The sequence below is a fragment of the Hippocampus guttulatus genome, chromosome 15, assembly GCF_054856545.1.
Source record: "Hippocampus guttulatus isolate MCC_2025c chromosome 15, RoL_Hgut_1.0, whole genome shotgun sequence".
Classification (NCBI taxonomy): Eukaryota; Metazoa; Chordata; class Actinopteri; order Syngnathiformes; family Syngnathidae; genus Hippocampus; species Hippocampus guttulatus.
The window spans coordinates 12,696,483-12,718,918 of NC_141275.1; the positions used below are offsets into that span (position 1 = coordinate 12,696,483).

Below are 22,436 nucleotides of genomic sequence, written 5' to 3' on the forward strand. Positions count from 1 at the left end.
CATGTCGACGCACACGCGCACACATCCACAAACAGAGGGGAAAAGTTTGGACGTTGCTTGGCACATTCTCATGCTTCACCGACCTCTTAACTCATTCACTCCCAAAGACGTTTTTAAACGTCTTTTCAGACTTGGTCCAGAATTGGCTGGTACTGAATGAGTTAACAATCCAAACAACAACGACGAGACACGGTTCAAAACAGGTCTTCTCACACCGATAGTTCAGTCTGGAGGCTTCAGCATGTCCCGCGAGATGATGCCGTCTGTATAACAGGAGCTGGAACAAAGCATCCTCGCATACGGATAATAATAAACATTAGATTCATAATTTCATCTGTATATACTGTATCTTTATATGCTGGTACCGGGTATTCACAGTGACTCTAAAATAACATTACAAGAGAAAGTTTGTACGCTAAGAGCATTGAGAGTCTGAGTGGGCGTTTTGGGGAAAAAAAAAAAAAAGCAACGGATGGAAGGATCTTGATTCCTGGTGGAACGCTCGAAGAGCTGCCTGGGCGTTAGTTGGCACTGAGGAGCAGCAATCAGTCTCTTTTGAAACACACCTCGGTAGCAGTGGGCACACACACACACATACAAAAAGTGAGGTAAAGAAGAGGGAAGAGCACTGGTAGGATAACTCAAATCCAATGCGTGCCTCTGTCCAGTGCTGATTTGACTTAAAAAAAAAAAAGTGCAAGGAAGAATCCAGAAAACAAAACAGAAATCAGGTTGGGAAGATTTCCTCTCACCGCTACCACTCATAAGCCAGCCAGCCAGTATGTTCGATGCAATATTCGGACTATTGTTGTGTGAAATTGTGTTTCCGTGACACCTAAAAGCTATACAAGCTGCCGTTTGGCTTGGCGAAGGCCAGTAGGAGGAGAACCTCCACAGCGTGGCCGCTACAACATTGAGCGAGGAGGTTAGAGGAAAACAAGTCATGGAAGGAAACGCTTCTTTCCTGCCATTGTGAGTCTTCAAGGGAACCCCGTTTTTTTTTTTTTCCAGTGCACGTACACCGTCAACTCATCTTGTTTTTCCCCCTCGTGTGCATTCATTGAGGGATTATTAGGACCATCCCTTCCTAAAACGCGAGTACAGTACGACTAAGAAGAAAGAGATTGGCGTGATGCAACCTTTTCCTTGTCATTTTTTAAACACAGTCTTTTAAGACCTTCCTAGAATGGAACACAACTCTTCACATTTAAGTGGCACACACACACACACACACACACACGCACACGATTCTCTAAGCTGAATGTGTACACACTTTTGGTCAATTTTCACATCAACATGCCGCTCTCAGTCGTCCTCACTTAAAATGGAAGTGCTGATCAGCCCAGCTTGTCAAGTATTTGGAGTAAAGTACAGTAGGAGATGCGCACACATGCGACTAACACACACACACACGCAGAGAGATCACTCGGGCAGAGCACACTTAACAGCAGCCAGAAGTACACACTTGTCAGGGAATGTCATTACTTTTAGGAGTCTATTTGCATCCACCTTCACCAACAGGGGGTGGGGGGGGGGGGGGGGGGGGTTCTAGTAGTTTATGGAGGATGTGCATGGCATGTTCGGAGGCCGAGCGCCCACATGACATCGTTCTGCTGATTGTTGTTGTGCCGGAGGAGCAGTTAAGAGGCGGCGGAGGCGGCGGCGGGCTAACAGGGTTTGTTGACGTTGCACAGAAGCTCGGTGACTTTGATGAGGCGCGCCACCGTGCTCTGCGATTCTTCCTGCAGCCGCTGGTTGTTCTGCCGCAGGCTCTGCACCTCGGCCTGCAGCACCGCCTTGTCCTCCTTCTCCTGGAAGACACGGGCACACAAACAAAAACAAGAGGCCGTCTCTCAGATCGCTGCGTGTGGCAGGAACGGAAAGGGAGGGGAGGTGGAATGACATCGCTCGACAACCCAAAACGGTGCTGAAACACAGAGGCAAAAAAAAAAAAAAAAAAAAAACAGGCAGTGCCGCCATCTTCACTGCTACTCAGTTTCAACTGGGTTGCAAACACGTGGAACATTTCCAGTCAACCTTGACAAAAACTTCTGTAGGGGAATATTCATTTGGACAAATTAAACACTTTTAATCAGCGGCAGAGTGAGAAATTTTTCAGTGAGGTGGCCAAAGTGATAGACATGCGCGCATGTAGCCTCACAACTGAGGTCGTCAGATCAGCCTTGGCTATGCAGGGAACATGGTTGAGAAGGCGTTGTCGATCATACCGTCCACAGGCAGGGTTTTATGAATTAAAATGTACACATACACCAACCTTGCCCAATTTTAAAAGTTGCTTTTTACTTAAATGTGTTCCTGCTTGTCTTAAGAGTGTGCTGGGCTAAATATTAACGCACTGTTCAAACCACCTTCATTTGCCGTCAATCCATCAAAATTGCTTTCGGGACCCATTTTACAAGTTGACCAACCGGTTAATCAATGTGAAAGTCACCCATAAAATTCGTCAAAATTGAAAAGAGTCACAGTTGCTGTCCCAGTCAAGAAATTTTATAAATAGCTTTGCATATAAATTATAGGGAGGAATAAAAGTTTTGTACACACACACAAAGAGTAGACACACATTCTGTACAGTCATTGACAATTCTCAATGCAAGGCAACTTTGTGTTCAAAATATTTTTGTCAAGCAGCAGTTTGCTGAACGAAAAAAAAAAAAAAGTCCATCGTAAATATTCTGGCCCAACACGTAACAATTTTTCACACCATTTTCGACATGAACACAACATGGAGTAGGTCTCAACTGAGCGTAAAAAGCAAAATATGTTACATTTTACAGTACTAGTGCAAAAGAAAAACAAACAAACAAAAAAAGACAACAGTGTTTGTATTTAACCGCTGCGCCGAGTCGGCTTCGTCTCGACAGCAACGGTTGTTTGTTGCATTGCCTGTGAGGCCTTGACCATGTAAACAAGACACAAAAATCACCCGCCTCGAAGCCCGACAACTTCAAAACGTTTGTCCCCACCCGCCGACCCTCCTTGTGCAATTCGGCGGAAAAACTAACAGCCAACACGAAAATCAGAGCACCTTTTGCAGGTCATCCTGCAGCTTCTTCAGCGTGGCCTCCAGCTGTGACACTTTCTCCTCCAGGTGGCCTGGAGAGTCACTGCGGCACATACAAGCGGCGACACGTTAGAAACGAGTGACGTTATGAATGACTCGTCATCGGTACAGAGCACCGGTCTCCCGAATATATTTGTGAAAAAAAAGGAAAAATGCGAGTGTGCATATTTGATTGCCCGTGTGTGACGCCGCATTGGTTTGTGCTAGCATGTTTTTTGTTTTAGTTTTTTTACCCATAGGTGGTATGTTTGTGTGGAATAATTTAACGACAGCATTTTTTGCGCGGCAACCGTGACCCACCTCTCCCTTGTGTTCATCTTGCCATCCGTCTCACCTCCCGATTGGTCTCCAGCTTTCCGATCTGTGACAAGAGACATGTTTGATTGCATCAAACCCGATGCGGGGTCCATCATCTAGTTTTTACAGTGTTTCTTCTCAACAGGGGTCACATGCGAGCCGGAGCCGGAGCCTAAGCCAGCGGACGAGGGGCGAGAAGTGGGGCAGAACCCGGACCGGTCACCAGTAAATCGCAGGGCGGCAATTCACAAAGAATTTAGAATCTTGAATTTGACAACAGGGATGTTTTTCGACTGTGGGCAGAAAGGGTGGTGACTGAGAGAACCTCTACAAAGAAAATATGGAAAATCGATACACACCAGGCACAGCATCTGCAAAATTACGGGGACTCTATTAACATTCCGCCTACAATGAATGACAATGTACACAAGAAAATGAATTGAGCACCGGCGCGCTTTGTTAACCTTTGTGTGGTCTGCGCATTTTGTCAACTGCTCTTCCTTTATCATTAGTGTCCGAAGATGGCCGCCATTGACTTTGAAACAAAGCAGCGGAACTGAATTTCGAGCGCAACGCAACCGACGCAGTTCACTTAGGGGGAAGAAGCGATCGTTCATGATAAACTGACTGAATGTTTGCATTTAATCAGAGGGCACCAAAGCACCGGTTATAAATGTTTTTTTTTGAACAAAATTGATCTGAATTATTTTGGTGTATACATATTTATAGGTGTACCTAATGTTCTGGCTGGTGAATATGCGTGTGAGGGCACAGCTTTGAATGCCTGAACGCATACCAGTGATCATGGTGATGTCATTAGTTCGCCTCCTGCTGATTATTTGACATTCACATCATTGCACGGTGAAACGGTTGCTCACCCTCGCGTGACAGAGCCTCCAGGATGCTGCGGCAGGCCGTGGCCAGGTCAGCGATGGACTGCCACTCTTCTTCGGTCGTATCCGTCGTCTCCGAGAGAACTGAGAGCAAGGATTTAAGATCAGTAAAGCCGCAGCGTGAAACGTGTCTTAATAAAATGCATCTGGGCCAGGAGGACACTGCGACAGCACTTTTCAGAGATGCTCACAGTTTGAATTAAAAGTTGTTTTTTGAGGGGGGGGGGGGGGGGGTGCAGGGGGAAGGGCCACCAGGTGGCGCTGCTGTGTTGGCTGAACTGCTCGATGCTTCTGCAGATGTTTTAGCGCAGTCTAGACTGAATGTAGGGCATTTTTATTTATTTTTTCATTAGTGTGAATGCGAAATGCAGATTTTAATCATAAAGTACACTACTGAGAATTATTATATACAGTACAGCTATCGAAACAAAATCATTTGCCACAACTGCCACACTTGTGATTCTACAAAAGGCAAAAAAAAAAAAAGAAATCCACAGTTTCATTGATGGGCCCCCACACATATGATCATAAATCTGCCGAGTAGGTGTCCACTCATGGCTGTTAAATGGTGAGGTTGACAGTCTCAGCGGAGGCACGGCAGATGGCATTAGGAGTGTGTCTTGAACTAAAACTCCACCCCTCCCACCACCCATCTGTCCTCCTTTTTATTCCAGCCCTGGCAGGGGGTGGCAGCAGAGCGAGGGCCGATATTAGATTAGCGGAAAAAGGGGGCAGGATGGACGGAAGGGTAGGAGGAAGGACAAAGGGGATGCAGTGGGGAGCAGCGGGATGATGATGAAAAGAGCAGTTTAACACAGAAAGGATATGGAGGGGGGGGGGGCATTGGAGGCACAAATCGAGAAGAGATGGCTTGTAATTGTTTCATTTGGGAGCGGCTTTGTTTGAGCCCATGCTCGGGGACATTTAAAAAAAAAAATCATCATAATAAAAAAAAAAAAATCGTGTACCTAATGTTGTGTCTCGTGCGTGTGCGCGTGTGTGTGTTCCATTTGTCAGCTTTTCAAGTCTTACTCTTGGTGATGGAGTTGTGAAGACTTAAGGCTCGTGAGTTCCTCTCAGCTCGGTCCACACATGACAACCTGGAGGAGGAGAGAGACGATTCGCTCGCTGAAGCTTTGTCGTCACCCAAGGCCGCAATGAACTGTTGATCCAAGAAGAATAAAATAAAATAAAGACAAAAGCAAGAGATAAAGGCAAAGGGGACGGACAGTATGGAGCAGAAATCTGTCATGCGTCCTTCCGTCTCACTCGGTCACCTGTTCGTCCTCCGGGGCAAATTTGGGCTTGACCGCCAGTATCAGATCAGGCGTGGCGTCTCTCAGCTCGCCGACATTCTTATAGATGTGGCGGTCCTCTTTCAAGGTCACATTGTCGTAAATGTGTCTGTGCGGCATGGGGGGGGGGGGGGGGCAAGCACAAAAACAAATCGGGCTGTTAAAGCTTGGTGACATTTGTGTCCACCGCAGACGTCATCAGAATTTGAAGCACTCCAACACATAATCGGCAGGATTGCGTTCTGGGAGCTGGTCTTGTCTGACTGCTGCTTTTTCCCTATCGCACTCTTTAAAAAAAAAAAACAGATCGCAATGCACTTATTTTGTCGTACGGTGCTTTGAAAATCATTCGCGAGCGTACAAGTGCATGTTTCTGATAGTTTGGCGTTCCCGTTTGCATGAGCCCAACCAGCATCAAGCCAATCTGTATCAAGCAACGTTGATTTCGCTTTTGATGCACGACCTACTTCTTTTTTTCCCTTTTCACATGGCGCTTTTTCGTAACCCGATGATGCAGTCGCGGTTGTGTTTCATGAACGTGAAGAAACAGCGAGGCTCATTTCTGAATGCACACTTCCACACGTTTGCACGACAGGCGAGCCCCGTCGACAACCGACGGCGAGTCATGTTTGCAACCCGAAGCAATTCTCTTGAGTGATGATTCCAAAGACTCACCCCTCACACGTGTCGCTGTAGGATGAATGCCTCTCTAAAGAGAAGCTGCGGGTGAGCCGCGAGCCCTCCTGGTCCCGGTTGGACGTTTGGTCCTGCAGGGAAGCGGCCCGTAACAAGGGTAGGCTTGGTGGCAGCAGTAGCGAGTCGACGACACCTCTCTCGCTCGGCCCTTGATGCTCTTCCGCCCCGTCGCCTTCCACCTGGACCTCGGCCGCGTCCGCCTCGGTGATGCCGTCCCCCTTCGGCCGCCTGTCCGCTTCTTCGTCCTCTTCTTCTCGCTCGTCGAGCACCCAGGCCTCACTGGACTGGTCCTCGCCGGGCTTACACTCCGCATCCTTGATGGCTTTCTGGTACAGCTCAGAGAAGCTCCTACAGAACACGGAGAACTCAAATCATTTGCAAAGTTGATATTTACAACCCCCCCGGCCCCCGCATTCACTCCGCAGCTTCTCCCACCTGCGGGGTTTCCCGTTCTCATCCGGCGGGATGACGGTGATGTGGATTTTGTGAGCCGTGCGGAGCAGCCTGGTCCTCTCGTCCGCGCTGAGGTGGACCAGGGAGTGGCCGCACAGGCGCACCACGCGAGCCCACAGCTGTAGGCCGCCGCTCTCGGCGTAGCAGAAGCGCTGCAGATCCGTCACGAAGCCCTCCTCGTTCATCAGAAAGCCAGGCTGGCCCACGCCGTCGCGTAGCGGCGTGACCTCCAGGGCCTCGCAACCCCGAGTGACTAACTGCAGTTGAGAGAGGTTTCGTGGATCAATATTGCGCCATCCTATGGATGCCATTACGCGGGCAAAAGGAGTTGTAGAAAGTTAATGATGATGATTAAAAGCCAAGACTGAGGAGTCATTCTGACACTGTCGATAGAGATCTAAAAATTGGCCAGAGGTTCTCGGCCTATATGCGCCCTTGCCCGCAGTCATCTCAACTGTCACCCTGAATGGGATTAGCAGCAAAAAAAAAAAAAAAAAATCATTATCCATCCATTTAAAAAAAAATTTTTTTTTTTTTAAATGGATGGATAATGATTTTTTTTCCCACCATGGTTTCGATGCCCTCCAAAAGACAGTCAAGGAAAAACTGGAAACCGGTTGAACATTTCAGGCAAAGGCGCCCTTGAGCATAGTACAACAATTAACCTCGATGAACATGCATCTTAAATCACACTCATGACTTTACGTCTCTGGTTAACTGGTCGATTCTTCTGCTTCCTAGTCAGGCACCACGGGTCGATTTCGAACGCTCACTTGAGTAAACCACAAATGGTTCCGCGTGGGATAGAAAGTGTCGCAGAAATATGAACGCGATGATCACCCACCTCCAGCCTCTGCAGCACCTCTCTCAAATCCTCCGCCTGGCTCTCCATCACGCTAATGGACACCGACTCGCCGCGCTCATAGAAGATGTCCAAGCAGGGCCCGCCTTCTTTGCTTTCGGCCACCGCCTTCCAGCCGATGACGTCCCTGCAGGAGCAGTTGAACACCACCCTGCGCGTGCACCTCTCGATCAGCACCACCGACTCGGCCGAGACGCCCAGCAGACAGGGCAGCTTGCGCTCTCCCGCCTCGCCGTCCCCCCCGCCGTCCGCCGTCACGGCCCACACCAGCGCCCCGGCGCTGTGCAGCTCCGCCCCCTTGGCGGCCTTCAGCTTGTCTTTGCGCTTGCCTCCCAGGGAGAGCAGCGGGAACTTGGTGGAGGAGTCGATGGGCGTGGTGGTCACGTAGTTTTCAGCCAAGTCCTTCAGGTATTCCTGTCGCGTGCGGGTGGCCATGGAGCGGAATTTTTCCGACTTCTCGGCGGCGTTCTCGGCGTTGACCGCCTTGGCCAGGAGGAAGTCTCTGAATGCCGGCGAGCGAGGGAAGAGAGCGCCCTTAGGGAAGAGCGGGCCAAATAATGGCATGTCTTTCGAGCGTGTCACAGCCACCCTGAGAGGGAAGAAGAAAAAGAGAGTGAGAGTGACGAGAGAGAGCCTTTAGTATTTGCCGGAGAGGTTTACAAATATTTTAGGGGGGGCTCGATATGGTGGTGCTCAACATGCTGCTAATGCTCAATTTTCATTTGACACTTAGATACATTTATTGACATATCAATGCACGTTACACATAATGCTTTTTTTTCTCTAACTTTATTGACAATGGCGAAATATTACAGACGGTATTTGAACGAGCCAGTGCACCATTGGATCTCACGATATTGCGCAACAATTAACGTCTACTTGCTAACGCCGATCATAAGAGTGCAAATACAAGGCGTCCCGTCAGACCTGTAATAGGTGTCGTCTGTGCAGGGCTGGTGAACCTGTACGATGATGAAGACGTGTTGGAAGTGGGAGCGGATGGACTTTGGCGTGAAGGGCAACGCGCCGGGCTCCTGGAACACGACGGTGACAATGTCGTTGCCGATGTGGCGTTTCCTCAGCAGCTTTAAAAAAAAAAAAAAGAGAGAGAGAAATGGGGATTGATGGACAAAGCCAACAAGCAATCCAAATGCAATCACTTTGACTTTTTCAGGAAATGCTGTGACTTTTCAACTCGCCGCTTCAAAATCAATCGTTAAATTTAGAAAACACTCAACTCCTAAGATTGGACATTGCTGCAGACCGAAAAAAAAGATCCCGTCTCATATTCCTCTTTTTGACGACAAACCCAAATATTATCTACAGCAAAATAATCAAGAAACGGACAAAAATTAAAGTTGAAGCCCACTCGGTGCATTCAAGCAATCCGGCCTGCAAATGCCCACGTGCGGCGGCCACAAAGCGAAGCGTGAAACAAGGACTTCCTGGCCTCTTTGTGTTTACAAGAGCACGTCATGTCCATTTTGTGCATTAACGTCTTAATCGCCAGATTGCGCACGGATCCGACAAATTCCGAGCAGCGAGGCGAGTCTGAATCTGTTCCAGTCGTGCGAGTGGAATGGCGATTTATTTGACGCGGCCTCACCCTTCTTTCTTACGGAACGTGATCCGTGTCATGACACTCTTTGCGCTCATTCAACTGTACCTGTTGAGTATTGTTGGCTGTGTAGGGCAGCATGGTCGACACATGGAACATAATCTCATAGTCCTGGTAGCGGGTGTAGAGGGAATGCGTCCCCGTGGAGTCGGCTGTGCAAAAAAAAAAAACGAGAAAAGCATGTCACGCAAAGGAAGCCGTAGTGCAGGTACACCCGCGGTGAGATAACCAGCGGAGCTACTTTGCAGCCAGGAGTCAAATGAGGAGTTAAGTCGTCAAAAGCTTACGCCGATGCCCTCCTGATAGCGGCTTTGCAAAGAAAAAAAGAACGGTGAGCTCGAGATATCGAAGTGTGGGCGCTCACTCTTGTTGTCCAGCTGAGCTCGGTATTTCTCCCAACCCTTCAGTCGCACACGATCGCCCAGCAGATCCAAAAACTCCTCAAACGCCGGGCCGGAGCTCTCGTTGTTGTACATGTCCTCCTCGGAACTCTGGCCGGCTCGGCAGTACATGACGCCGACCTTGCGCTGGAAATTCAGCTAGCGTACGAGACACAAAAAGAGAGAAAGTCACTGGAATTTGCCTCAGACCGGAGCCATTGTCAATTTTGCCGGACTGTGACGGAATAGTTGAGAAAAGTGCGATAAATACGAGCGAGGATTGGACTTGAGACAATTTTTCCAGACAAACAATTTGAGGTGTAAATTGTGCTTTCATGCTGCCAAATGCACACGGCCCCAAATTCCATCCATCCACCCAACATAATAATGAAAAAAGGATAAATAGGACAATGATTTAATGATAACCTCAACGTGGAGAGAAAAAAAAGCAACGAGAACACTTTTAGTAGATTACTTACCCATCATCAATGAATAAATTCAGGGTTAGAAAAAAGAAGACAATAATTCTAAATAGTTTTGCGTCGTGGGAATCTTACCCCCTGTTCATCCAACTTCAGCAAGGTGTCGCGGACCTTGGGGGAGTTTGAAGCCAAGCGCAGGCAGTGCAGGTTGAGTTCGGGCATGATGAACTCCAGCAGCCGCTTGGGAGACAAACCTCGAGGGGTGGTGTGGCGGGCGGCCGATGGAACGGACTCTTCCAAGATGGACCCTCGCAGAGTCTTCATCTGAGAGTTCAATCAAGGACAAAAAAAAGTTCCGCCATCGGCTCTCCGGACGCTGACGAGCGCAAGCGGAGTTTTGACGTTTACCTCGGTGGTGCGAAAGATGATTCGGTAATTGTACTGAGCGCCGCTGGTGCCTTCCTTTTCCTCCCTGCGGAAACTGATGGCCACCGGCCCGAGGCGATCGTCCATGCCGAAGAAATTCTGATGGTCTGGAAAGAACAAAACCACGCACGCGTGTGCACTGACTGACCACATCATTAGGTACACCTGCGCAATCTCAAAAGAAATGCGCGATCGATTCGTCAATCTCCATTCTTGTGGTCATAGCCGGAGAGAAGAACTTCTCGTTGTTGGAGGTTACCAATAAGTGACCGCTAAGTGTACATTTGTTGAGGTATTGAACATCTTTCCGCTACTTCTTACCTTTCATGTAGAAATATTTGCGATAATAATGCGCCCCCAGATCCGCGTGTTCTATAAAATAGTTGCTTTTGCCCTGCTGCTGGATGTGACTTTCTCTGGGCTCCTCCAGGACCGAGGCCGCATCGTTGGGGGTTCGCGGGCTCAGCCACAGCCCCCGCCTGGCCTGCGATCGGCCCAGGCCCACCTGCTCCTCTCCGCCCGTCTCGTTTCGGAAGTGGGGGCAGCTGAGCAGGAGCTCGTTGTCGTTGCCGTCGCCCTCATCCAGCAGCAGCAGCGACTGCTCGGGGTCGTCCGCGCCGCCGTTGCCCGCGCCGCCCGGCGCGGGCGAGGAGGGCGCGCCGTGGGCGAGTGGCCGCATCTGGGAGGCAGCGGAGGCCCCGGAGGTGATATTCTTTTTGCGTCCGATGCTGTCGCGGTTGGTGGCCGCCTCCGTGAGGTCAAACAGGATGCTCTGAACGTCATAATGGGCAAAGTTCCTCACCCAAGCGCCGCCCCCGATGTTATCATAAGGACCGGGTTGAGGGATTTGAGGGGGCGCGGGTTTGGATTTCTTACTGAGACCTTCAGGCTTGGGGGGCTTTGCAGGCTTTGGGGAGTCCCCTGTGGCAGAAGACAAGTTTCTGAAGAAGCCGTCGGGTTCCGGTAGGTTGCCTTGGAGTCCTAAGAGCAGGAAGGGGTCTTTGAAGCGGAGGGCATTTGGGCTCAGGGGCCCTCGGTTTGCAGTTCCCGCATCCTGGACTTGAGTCTGTCTCTCCAGGGAGGATAGACTTCCATATTCTCTGTGGAGCAGCACCCCAGAATCCCCCTGAACCCCCACGCCCGCCTTCTCACCGAGCGCCCGCGTAGCTTTCCCTCCGGCCTTCCCGCCAGAGTCCAAGTCTCCCAAAGTCACGTCGCTGTTGCTCCTCTGCATGACGTGGCCCCGGCCCGCCACGCGCAGAGTCAGGCCGGCCCGGCTCGGGGTCAGGTTGTCTCCGTCGGACCCGTCTCCATCCCTCCTGGGCGGCCACTCCACCACGCCCGCCTCCCGTTTGGGATCAAAGTTGACGGCCGCGACGGGCGGCCGCACGTTCTGGCGCCGAAACTTGCGAACGAATAGGTCGTCGGACTGCATGCTGTCGGGGCGAAGACCTCCGATCCAATGATGTAATCCCCAGGATGATGCGGATGTGACGCTTGGAAGAAGAAGCTCCACTCAGCCAAAGCGACACCTCAAGTCCTGCTTCAAAACACTTGAAATGGCTTCAAGTGCGCACACACGGTAGCTCTGGCGTGTCAATGAACGATGAAGCCCGGAGCGCTGAGAATGCGGCAAAGGCTCAGCCGGGTGCGCGGCAGCGAGTTTTGGGAGCGATCGGGGAGTTGCTTCCTGCAGACCGAGGCGGACCATCACTGTGGCCTGAGTCTTCTTCCTCTTAGACGAGGCCCTGTCCGCACCCCCGACATGGCATCCACTGATTCTTCAGCGCCTACAAAGAAGGAAGACCGCTTGAATTTTTTTTTTTTACCTCGGATGAGACAAGATGAAGGTCACAGCAACATTGTCGTTTTTTTAAGGAAACACAAAATATATTTTGTATTAACGTTGACTGATTTTTGGCGAGTGCCTTTTATTCTTTTGACGCAAACGCAAAATAGTAACCATTTTTCTTCGCCGGCGTTTTAAGTCAAACCAACATGGACTCGAATTGTATGCAATGGAATCGAATCTGAAGCTGTTTGATTTTGTACATTTAAAGTATCTGGAAAGAGCTCAGTTAGCCTCGATACAACCAGCCCGTTACAGCACATTCACAATAGGCCGCCTCAGCACTGGGAGGGTGTGGGAGTGGGTGGGGTGGGGGGTGGTGGGAGAGTCTTCCTGATTCACTGGAAGCCTGGCAACATACAATGGAAGGACACCGTCTTTCACATTTGTTCCCAAACAAGATGCGCAGGTCAGATTCATGCTACTACGATGCATCTACAGACATAATATTTCAACCGCGGTAGATAGGATCTCTTTTGAAGTCCTCAGATAACTACGACTACTGAATTTGTTTTTGTTTTTTTTTTAAAAAAAAGACTGATTATATGAAACCTATTTTTGGTCCTCTGTTTTCTCTCGCGTCCGTCTGCGTTGGACCACATTGACGTCAATCACCAAAAGCTGAAAGCTGTCGGCGCTCATCGTAACGCGAGGCTTCTTCCTGTCGAGGCTTTTTCACATGCTATGCAGGCTCTCGCGCTTGCATCTTGAAGAGCAGGTGCAGCGGTATACACACACACACACACACTGGCCTAGTTAAAAGAGATATAACGGAAGCTTTCGATTTTGCAAAGACGCATTTACAAAACAACAAAATACAGAAGTTGGCTAAGGTGTCACAATCGGCGGTTTCAGTCGTGCGACGAGCTACGCTAATGCGCCGACTGCCGAGGTGTTCCCATGGGTGCCTGCTGACTGCACATTGTGTGTCCGGTCCATGTGGACTGTTGATTCACATCGTCTGACTCAGTGTTTCGGGGACCCGCAGCTTTGTGTTCTGGGACTCTTCCGTGATTAGTAATGCGGATGTGGGATACTTGCTTTTTCGTGTGGGCACGGGCAGCTGCGATAGGCTTTGGCACACCCTAATCAGGACAAAAGCAAGTGAAAATGGAAGGATGATGGCCGAGAAGACTTTTGATTAGGTTTTAAGTTCTGGCAAGAGCATGGCTGACACAGAAATAACGATGGGCCAAATATGAGATTTTGGGGCGGTGGGACAAGCAAAAATGCGGGTGTCTGTTTCTTGGGAGTCCACAACATCGAAACCAACAAGTGAGGTCAGTGGTGCTAAATCTATTTGAGCTCAAGTGGGTGTAGGACACAGTTCCAATCATAAGTCGGTCCAAAAACCGTCAGGTTTTTCATGTTGTTCCAACAAGCAGAAGCACAGCGGCTGGCTCTCCACCACCACCACAAAGCTACCTTGAAAGTGCCTTTGATACAGAACATATGCCCACGTTTCTTAAGACCCCACAACTCATCCCATAAATCAGCCCTTGTTTCCATGACAACGTGTCCCATGCCAAGTCTAAATGTGGTATGCTGTCCGAGAGGCCTTGGCGATGACGCCACCCCGCCCTCCCTGGTTGAAATGAGCCCTCTGTCTATTCAAATGACCGAAATAGATGAAACTTCCATATTGAATTTCACATCGATGTTTTGGGAGGGGGGGGGGGGGGGTGCAGGATATGCTTGGAGCAAAATCTTGAGCTTTTTTTTTTTGTTTGTTTTGTTTCCTTCCAGAACTTACACTGGATGCGTTAAAATTATTCCGATTATTATTTTTTTAAATAAATATAAAACAGCAATCTTACCCTGAAAAAAAATAATAAATCACTGAAGATCATTAGCAGCGTAATGTTTCCCGAGATACGTGCCAGTGAGCAGTGCTGCGCGAGTCTGGCTTTAAGCATGCCCGAATATAAACGGATCAATGAATGATAGCAGCAACGGCTGAGTGGCAGTAAAAAAATAACTTAAAGACATTATGGGAATAAACAGTAAATGCACTTGAAAGGCTCTCAAGTCCAACAAGCTACAAGTGGCGCCTTCTCCCATCTGCGTCTTCGAGCGATGTATGCAATGTGGCGGCAGCTACAATTACCACCGATGTTATTGTCGTATGCCCATATTTTTATCACACTAATAATTTGCGATTTCACTTTCCGGGGTTACCGCCTGGGAAGAAATTGCTGCAGCCGATGCGGTCATTAGCGAACGTCACTTTCCAGTGTGCGGTCATGATGAAGTCAAATAGCAGCGCAGTGGCTTTACCTCCTCTGCAGTGAGTGCGGCGGAACGGATCGCGACCCCCCCCTCACGTTATCTGAGCCGCAAGTCTACAGCCAGATCAAGATCAAGTCCACTACACGCATTTAAAATTAACCAGAGGAGGAAGTGCACTCTCACAACTTCTTGATTTTGCTGCTTCATTAGGCACATCTGCACACGCTAACGCCATCCAATACAAAAGCATCACACACTTTTTTTTTTTTACTGTAAGGTCACCACAATGTAACCCACCGAGCAACTACTGCTTTCATTCTAATGAGCAAGCTGGTGGAAACAGCCTTCAAATGGCGCCGCTCTAAAACCAAACTAATAAACTTGAACCCCCTCTGGCAAAAAGGAACATCGTTATCTTCCCGAATCCATTGACACATTGCAATCGTGAACACCACACACAACATCAACTTGAGAACATTTTATCCAGGATGATAATAGCATTTGGTAAAGCGCTGTAAGATGAACAGTCCCAGTGCGTGAATCTCAATAATAGATGCAAAAAGCAAAAACACCACCTCAATGCTTCGGCTCACATGTCGATCAGAGCAAGGCAAAAAAATAAAATAAAAATCAAAAACCCTGTGAAAAAGGGCAGACGTGGAAACCATTTTGGGGAAGTCCTTGTCGCTTGACATATTGTGCACACCGCAAGCGTGCGTCCTGTGAAACAGGAAGAGATGACTGACATTTGAACCCAGAAAGGATGAGTGTCATAGTCACCATTTGGACTGAACACTCGCACGACTTGAGCGGAGGGGGCCATCGCGATCCAATCGTTTTTCTCTCGAGGCAAAGCCGTGAAGATCAGCTTCAAGACTGATCGGGTCAGTGTCATCAAACCGAGGGTACTTCTTGTCAAACTGCCCAAAAGTCCAAATTCCATGGTAGTAAAAAGCTGCCACATCAGTTTGTCAGTTGAAAAAAAAAAAAAAAAAAAGGGACTGATCGCAAGAAATCTAAAAGCAATGCGCTTTATTGATCGGATGCAACACGGTCACGTGAGATCCAGTTGCACCTCTGCATTGCTGCTTCACCTTTTGACACTGGCCTGGTGTGCTGCTTGATGCTTTCGGGTAAAGTAAAAGTGTATTCAAGTGATGGTCTGATGGTCAAATCCAGTCCGCCTCCCTCCCTTCACAAAGCCCCACCCTATTGGAGTCACACTGCGGACACTGAACTGGACCCCTTCCAAACGCTGTTAAGTCGATTGCCCTGCACTACTCTCTCTTTTTCTGTCATGCCTTGGAGAGTATGTCTCCTGTCTACCGTTTTGCATCAACACTTTGTAAGAGTACGTCAGACATATAAACACCGAAATCCCATCACACCTGAAGGTGGAAAAATTTAAAGTAACGTAAAACTTTACAAAGGTAACCCAAATCCTGTTATAGTGCGCGCTTCTCATTTTTGGATAATTCGGCGGGTTTTTTTTGTTTTGTTTTTTTAAGATATGCGTCACATTTGGTGAAGGAAGAATCATTAAATTGCAGTGGATCTGGATAAAAGTGAAGATAAATACAGCATTTTATTTTGGTCATTTGAGGCAAACACGCCACTAGAATCATAAATGGCACCTCCTGTGCGCCATTATCCTCCAGAAACCAGGAAGTAACCTGCTGGCACCTCCTGTCCACCATTATCCTCCAGAAACCAGGAAGTAACCTGCTGACGAACAAACATCAGGCTCCACATTTTCGTTAGCTTGTCGTTAACAGTTTAGCCTTGTTGGAGGCCTGCCATCTGTTGAGAGAGGGATTATTGACTCCTTTCTAAAACAACACAAACAATTTTGCATGGCATTGTATGTGTTGTCACTGCATTGTGATTGTGACTCTAAAAGTCGGGTCATAAGTTTCACCTTTAAATTTATAAATGCTTTAAATGATAAAACTGTGGCAAAATGCAGCTATGGCGTACAACTGAGATGCATCAAACTGACAGATGTTTTATTTTATCTATATTCGACAAAGCAAAAATCACCTTCAGCAGTGGTCTCCAACCATTTTGCCTCAATTTAGCTAGCTAGATAGCTAGCTAGCTTTCTATCTAGCTAGTTAGCTAGACAGCTAGCTAGCTAGATAGAAAGATATCTGCCAAGCAAGCTATCAAGCTAAAGCTAGCTATCCATCTAGGGAATTAGAGCAGCTACATGACCAGCCAACCTCTTGCATCAGTTAACACAGAGAAGGAAGCAAGGTAAAAGAAACTCTTTGTATGGTACTGTGGATATTAATAACCAAGTTCCTCTTTAAAAACAAAGAAAAAAAAGCCCATGCTGAAAGCGTTGCTGAGTAGAAGCAAAGCTATTGTTTCCATCGTGGCCTTCGTGCTGCAGTGAAAAGAACGCACCTCTATTGTTTGATATGTATTTGCCATGACATCAACATGGCGCGCTGGGACAAGCGCTACCATTTCCTGTGCATCTCAAAATACACTTTGTGCCAAACTGCGTGTGTGTTATTCAGAGGCTCGGTGTGATGTGTACGAGTGTAGCGACGCTATGAAATGGTGTCCATGGATGTGGTACACTGTCCATCGTGGTGACAGGAAGAGCAGCTGTCCCTCTGCATGTCGGGGGGTGCTTGGCTGACGGGCAAAAAAAGATGGAAAGAAACGAAGCCTCGACTTCATCTATTATGCTGATTTTGAAAACAGTCCTCTGGAAAAGCACTCTCTGGCTTCAACGCTCTTCTTCTGCCCCATCCACTTCCCGGAGGAAGACACACTGGCCGACTTTGCTTCCTCCTTGTTTACACTCATAAAATGACAACGGCTCAAAGTGTTCGTTTGTGTGAGGAAATCAATGTGTTTACTCTCAATGAGAGTTGGGACTGACTAACTGCTTTGTTTTCGCTGTGACTAGTTTTTTTTCTATTCCTGCCGCAAAGGGGAAATTCAGTACTTCTTGTCCATTATGAAAGTGGAGGGCTCAAACGGCTGTCATTATTTGAAGAAACCGAATTCTCTGTGACTCTTTGTTGACTTTGACGGGCAGTAGCGCCCCCCCCCCCCCTGCTTTCGGCAAAGTAATGTTGACAATAGTGTGGTGATAGACACACTATCCTCTCTTGAACTCAAATTAAAAACACGGCTATATATCATTTTAAAAAATTGCAATTAAACTACATTCACTTTGAAACTGAAGTGTGAATGTTGGGAAGAAATCAAGTGAGGTCTATAACAGGATGCTGACGCAAATATTCTGTCCGGTAGAAAACGCCGAACCAATCCGTCCTAATATGCCTCTGTTATTAAAACGATGACTTTGGTGCACCGTATCTTTTGTGCAAATGCAGACAATTAAGAATCTTCCCAGTGGCTTAAAATTATTCAGCAGCTGTACAGCTTCTGACCTACATATAGCATGAGCTGGCACGCCAACAATGGAGCTGCGCAAAATCGGCTCATCTATGAAAATATTCCACGAAGACGTGACCGTGCCCCCCCCCCCCGCCCTTCCTCGCGCGGTCATCAGTTTTAGGAGTGGTTTTTGAAGTGACTTTCAGCGTAAAATGTGAAGAAGCCCCTCCTTTGCGAATGATCGTTCGCATGTTTGTTTGGCGCAGACAGACGGCGCAGCGATGAAATGCATCTGCTCCAGCTGCGTTCACCGCTTTCTAAGTGACATCTTTGCATGGGAGAGAGCCAAGCGGCTGCCCAAACGAGGCCCCTGCGCATAAGGCTGACAATCTATTATTCTTACCCAAAAAAAAAAAAAAAAGTATTTTTACACCGGTCTCTGGGCAGGATGTTTTGTGCCCTTTAGATTTGCAGCTATTTGCAGGTGGTTCTGTGCTCTCTTTCAATGGCTCTGAATGGCCTTGAGTGCACTCCTCCCCGTGTAATGGCAACTTGAACAATGAGAAGGACTGCCACTGCACGGCCTAATGGCCTAACGTGTGTATGCGGGCGGGACAATATCGAGAGGGACTTTGTGACTACAGACAATGGGCTTCTCTCAGAATCTTTTAATCTTTTTTTTTTTTAAATACGGAGACGAAGAGGTATTTACATCAGAGTAAACATACGGCTTCCGTGTGTTACCTGTGTTCATTTGAAAGTTAAATATCAAGGTTCGTGGAGGGAGTGGACGTTTCTTCCATTTTGAATGCTTGAGCAGAGAAACTAGAGGCCGCGATTTGGCAGTAATTTAATACCCGGTCATGCAAAACGCGCCGTATTAAAAAGGTTGCTTTGCAGGTTTACTATTGCGGTTGTAGTTTGCAGTGCAGCGCACTGCATCATACTGACAGCTGTTTACGAATATTGGGCTAATTTAACACGGCCGCAAAAAACATCTTGGCAAAAAGCCAATGAAGCACGCGCACGCTAGAGCTGCGTGATAAAAGACAATCCGCACCTCGAGTTGCTCGCGCGTTCCTTTCTATCGCAGTAGAGTGCAACGTTGCTGATTAATGACCGCAAACTATCCGTGCCGTTTTAGTAGTCACGGTGATAATAGGACGAACCATTCGAGCTCAAGTTTATTTCCCCCCCCCCCCGAGTGCGACTCGCTTTTTACAGCACATTTGCAGCTACGAGGCGTCGCCGATGCTCATCACGGAGCGCGGCGATATTTGCAAACAATAACGGATGCTAATGATTGTCGGCACAACTTCAAATAACCCTCGACGGATGCCTTTAGGGAGTTTAAGCACCGAAATGAAGTCCCCGGGTTGGCCTCGGATAAGTCATGTAACTTTCTGAGCCAACATGAAAGAACGCAGACTGCAATCAATTAAAAACCCCAACATAACTCATCCCATCTTAAATTCAAGTGACGACAGTTTCAATGGTCCACTTCCGCATCAACTTGAGACCAGAGCGAGCGTTGCATTCGTCTTTTTCACCTTTCGCGAGTCCTTCCATCATCACGGGTCAAAACGGCATTTTGCGGCTTAAAACGTTCATGTCCACCACAATGAATAGGACGGAGCGCGGTGGGAGGAGGTGGGGCGGGGGGCATAGAGAGTGCCGCTCAATGTAAATTAAATGCCCCGTCCTTTGAGTGGCCCGGCTTATGTAAGTGACTGCTGCTGCTGCTGTTGTTGTGTCTCTATCACTGCATGCTAGCTCCTCCATCCCTGCATCTTTCCTCCCTACAGCATCTATCTAAAAGTCCCAAATCTCACTCTCTCTCACACACACACACACACACACACACCACCATCCTCCTGCACTCTTTAATTTAGCATGGTGCTAGTGTGTGTGTGTGTGTGTGGTGGTGGTGGTGGTGGGGGGGGGGGGGTGTACCTGACTCCAGCATCCCTCATTCTCTGTGCCACCTTGAAAACAACACCCTGATTCATTTCATCGTCATTGTCTTTGCACGTCACATGCGATGATATCACCACATCACCTCTGATGAGCACAAAAAAAAAAAAAAACAGCTCGTATGCCGAAGGTGGCAGCTCGTTGGTGTAGTTGTATTTGTCTTTCAAAATAAGGATTCGGACCCAAATCCCACTGCTCTTTTTGTCCGTGCACGTTCCCCCCGCCTCTATCTGCCGCACCACCACAAGGCTTTTTGCACTGACTCCTTGACTGTGTCATCGTGCTGCTTTTTTTTTTAAAGACAATTGGGCCTCACAATAGCGAGAGAGGAGAGATGGGGGTAGGTGGGGGGGGGGGGCAGTGATGAAATGCGACAAAGGTGGCAAAACTGGGTTGAATCCTTCAATGTTGTGCAGTGATGACACACAAGGTGGTTGTAGGGAGCCGGGGGGAGGGAGGCAGAAGCGGGGAGGGAGGTGGGGTGGGGGGGGGGCATCTAAGCTCACTCCAACACCTCACAGTTAATACTGACAACACAACAACAAACGGAGGGACAAAAGATGTGATGACACGAGGCATTATTTCGTCCCCTCTTGGCTCATACATTGTCTGGCGACTCGATTGTGCGCATGCCTCCACACAGCCGACTTGTGCGGTGCACCTCCAAACGTGCGCGCCCATCACGGTCAGAAAGAGGACACGGCCGAAGGCTGGACGTTGACGAAAGAAAGAAAGAAAAGGCTCTTACCTCCAACATTTCAGCTCCGCTCCACCCGGTCGCGTTTCATCCTCTTCCTCTCGGCCGACTCCCTCCCCTTCTCTCCCCATGGCAGCATTTTTCTGCTATCTATCTCCACGCTGGGGCTGGCTCGCCTCCTGCACCTCCTCCACTTTGCTTAGTTCCTCCTGTCTGCTGCTCTCTTCCTCTGTCCCAAAATAAAGAAGAAAAAAAACCCACAGCAAACAATAACACACACTTCCCAATTTGTCTGCCTCTTTTCTGTTCGCTAAGTCAAGAGGCAGGTTGATGTGTGCTGTCCTCCTCCCTCCCTCTCGGGCTGATTCGATTCCATTCACATCACACTAAAGCCAACCCCCTCTTTCTCCTCCTCCCTCTCTCTCCCTTACACACGCACACACATACACATGCACAAACACACAGCTTAGCCCCAGTCTCCTCCCCCCTCCTGGTCTCCTTGACAGAGAGAGAGAGACAGCAGCGGTCAGCTGGACCCCCCCACCCCCACCCCCACCCCCACCCCCTTTCCAAAATAAAAAAAAAAGAGCTCTTAAACGGAAATGCGCGATTTGTGAGATGTGCATATATTGAAATGAAGGAAACGTCACTTTAAAGTGATAGCGTGCACACGCACCGAGGTGGCACGGTGATGTAATGTTGGCACATCCCGCAGCCGGCAGAGCTGCTTATTTATGCAACGATTCATTCTGACACGTTATTAACACGTCACTTAAATCTTGACAGGCTCCACTGAAATTGTTTGAATACATGCTTGCGGATTTGCGAGCAGGATTATTTCACCTTTAGAATCGTCGGGGTGGGAAGAAGCCGTCACCCTTTTAGAAGTAGGTCTTTCGCTTTTAGGAACCATGCGAGGATCAAGATAAAGATGTGGATTCAAGCTTAAAAAGAAAAAAAAAAGTTCAAGTTTCTTAGTCATTATGATAATTAAATAGCAGCATCATTGGTTATGAAGGTGCTGATCTGCGTGCACAAGGGCCCATTCTAGTTTTCTGTGACATTTCTGGACAGACTAGATAAAGGCTTGAAAAAGGGGCAGAGTTGAAAATAGTGTGCGTGTGTGTGTGAGAATGAGACTGTTTGTTTGGAGCTACCTCTGTGTACTCCCCAAACGAAGGGGCTGACATCATTACAAACAATCAACCCGCTTGAGGGCAATGAGAGCACTGGGTCCGGACGACATCTTTTCTTGGCATCCAAATTTGTAGCGGCATCTTACCTAAAAAAAGAATAGATCAAAATGTAAAAACTAACACCTGTCAAGTTTAAAATTAAACATTTCATGATTATACTGGGGTGGAGGGTGTAATCAGTGTCCAATACCAACCCCCTTCTCTCCTTTAATTACTGAACGCGGTCCCACCCTGGACAGACCATATGGCTGTTGTGTGTTGGAAGGTCAGCAACGATGGTCAAGCGCAGCGTGGGGGGGTTAAAGGAGGTTGGGGGAAGGGAGGGGAGTATGTGGGAGGCTGTGTTGTTGGTGCCGTGAGTGTCATGAACAGATAAGAAACTTTTTTTTTTTAAATGAAAACACAGGCATGTGTTGATAGGAGCCAAAAAGTTCGGAAACATTCATACTGCAGTGTGGGTTGGATCTCAACAGGGAACAAACACGCAAATAAGGAATATTTAATCATAATCTTGACTATTGTTGGTTTAGCGACAAACTACATTTAAGACACATAGAGTGGATCCACAAAGTCTACACACCCCTGTTCAAACGCCAGATGTTTGTGACATTGAAAAATGAGCCCAAGATGAGTGAGTCATTTCAAGACTGTTCTTCCCCAGCTTTACCCGAGGAAAGGTGAAGGCAATTATGAACATTTCCAAATAA

At 48.2% G+C, this 22,436-nt stretch overlaps 1 protein-coding gene across 1 annotated transcript; it reads right to left on the reverse strand.

The window, feature by feature from the left end:
* Positions 1–1,542: 1,542 nt before the first annotated feature.
* sipa1 (signal-induced proliferation-associated 1) lies at positions 1,543–20,896 on the reverse strand. Its single transcript, XM_086131356.1, has 16 exons — positions 20,585–20,896; positions 10,746–12,214; positions 10,407–10,531; positions 10,134–10,322; positions 9,561–9,735; positions 9,245–9,348; positions 8,506–8,663; positions 7,561–8,167; positions 6,699–6,973; positions 6,243–6,611; positions 5,550–5,676; positions 5,305–5,434; positions 4,258–4,356; positions 3,383–3,443; positions 3,047–3,125; positions 1,543–1,811 (listed from the first exon to the last, which is right to left on the reverse strand). Exons 2-16 carry the CDS (start codon positions 11,857–11,859, stop codon positions 1,668–1,670), a joined length of 3,756 nt encoding a protein of 1,251 aa, XP_085987482.1. The 5' UTR covers positions 11,860–12,214; positions 20,585–20,896; the 3' UTR covers positions 1,543–1,667.
* Positions 20,897–22,436: the final 1,540 nt, after the last annotated feature.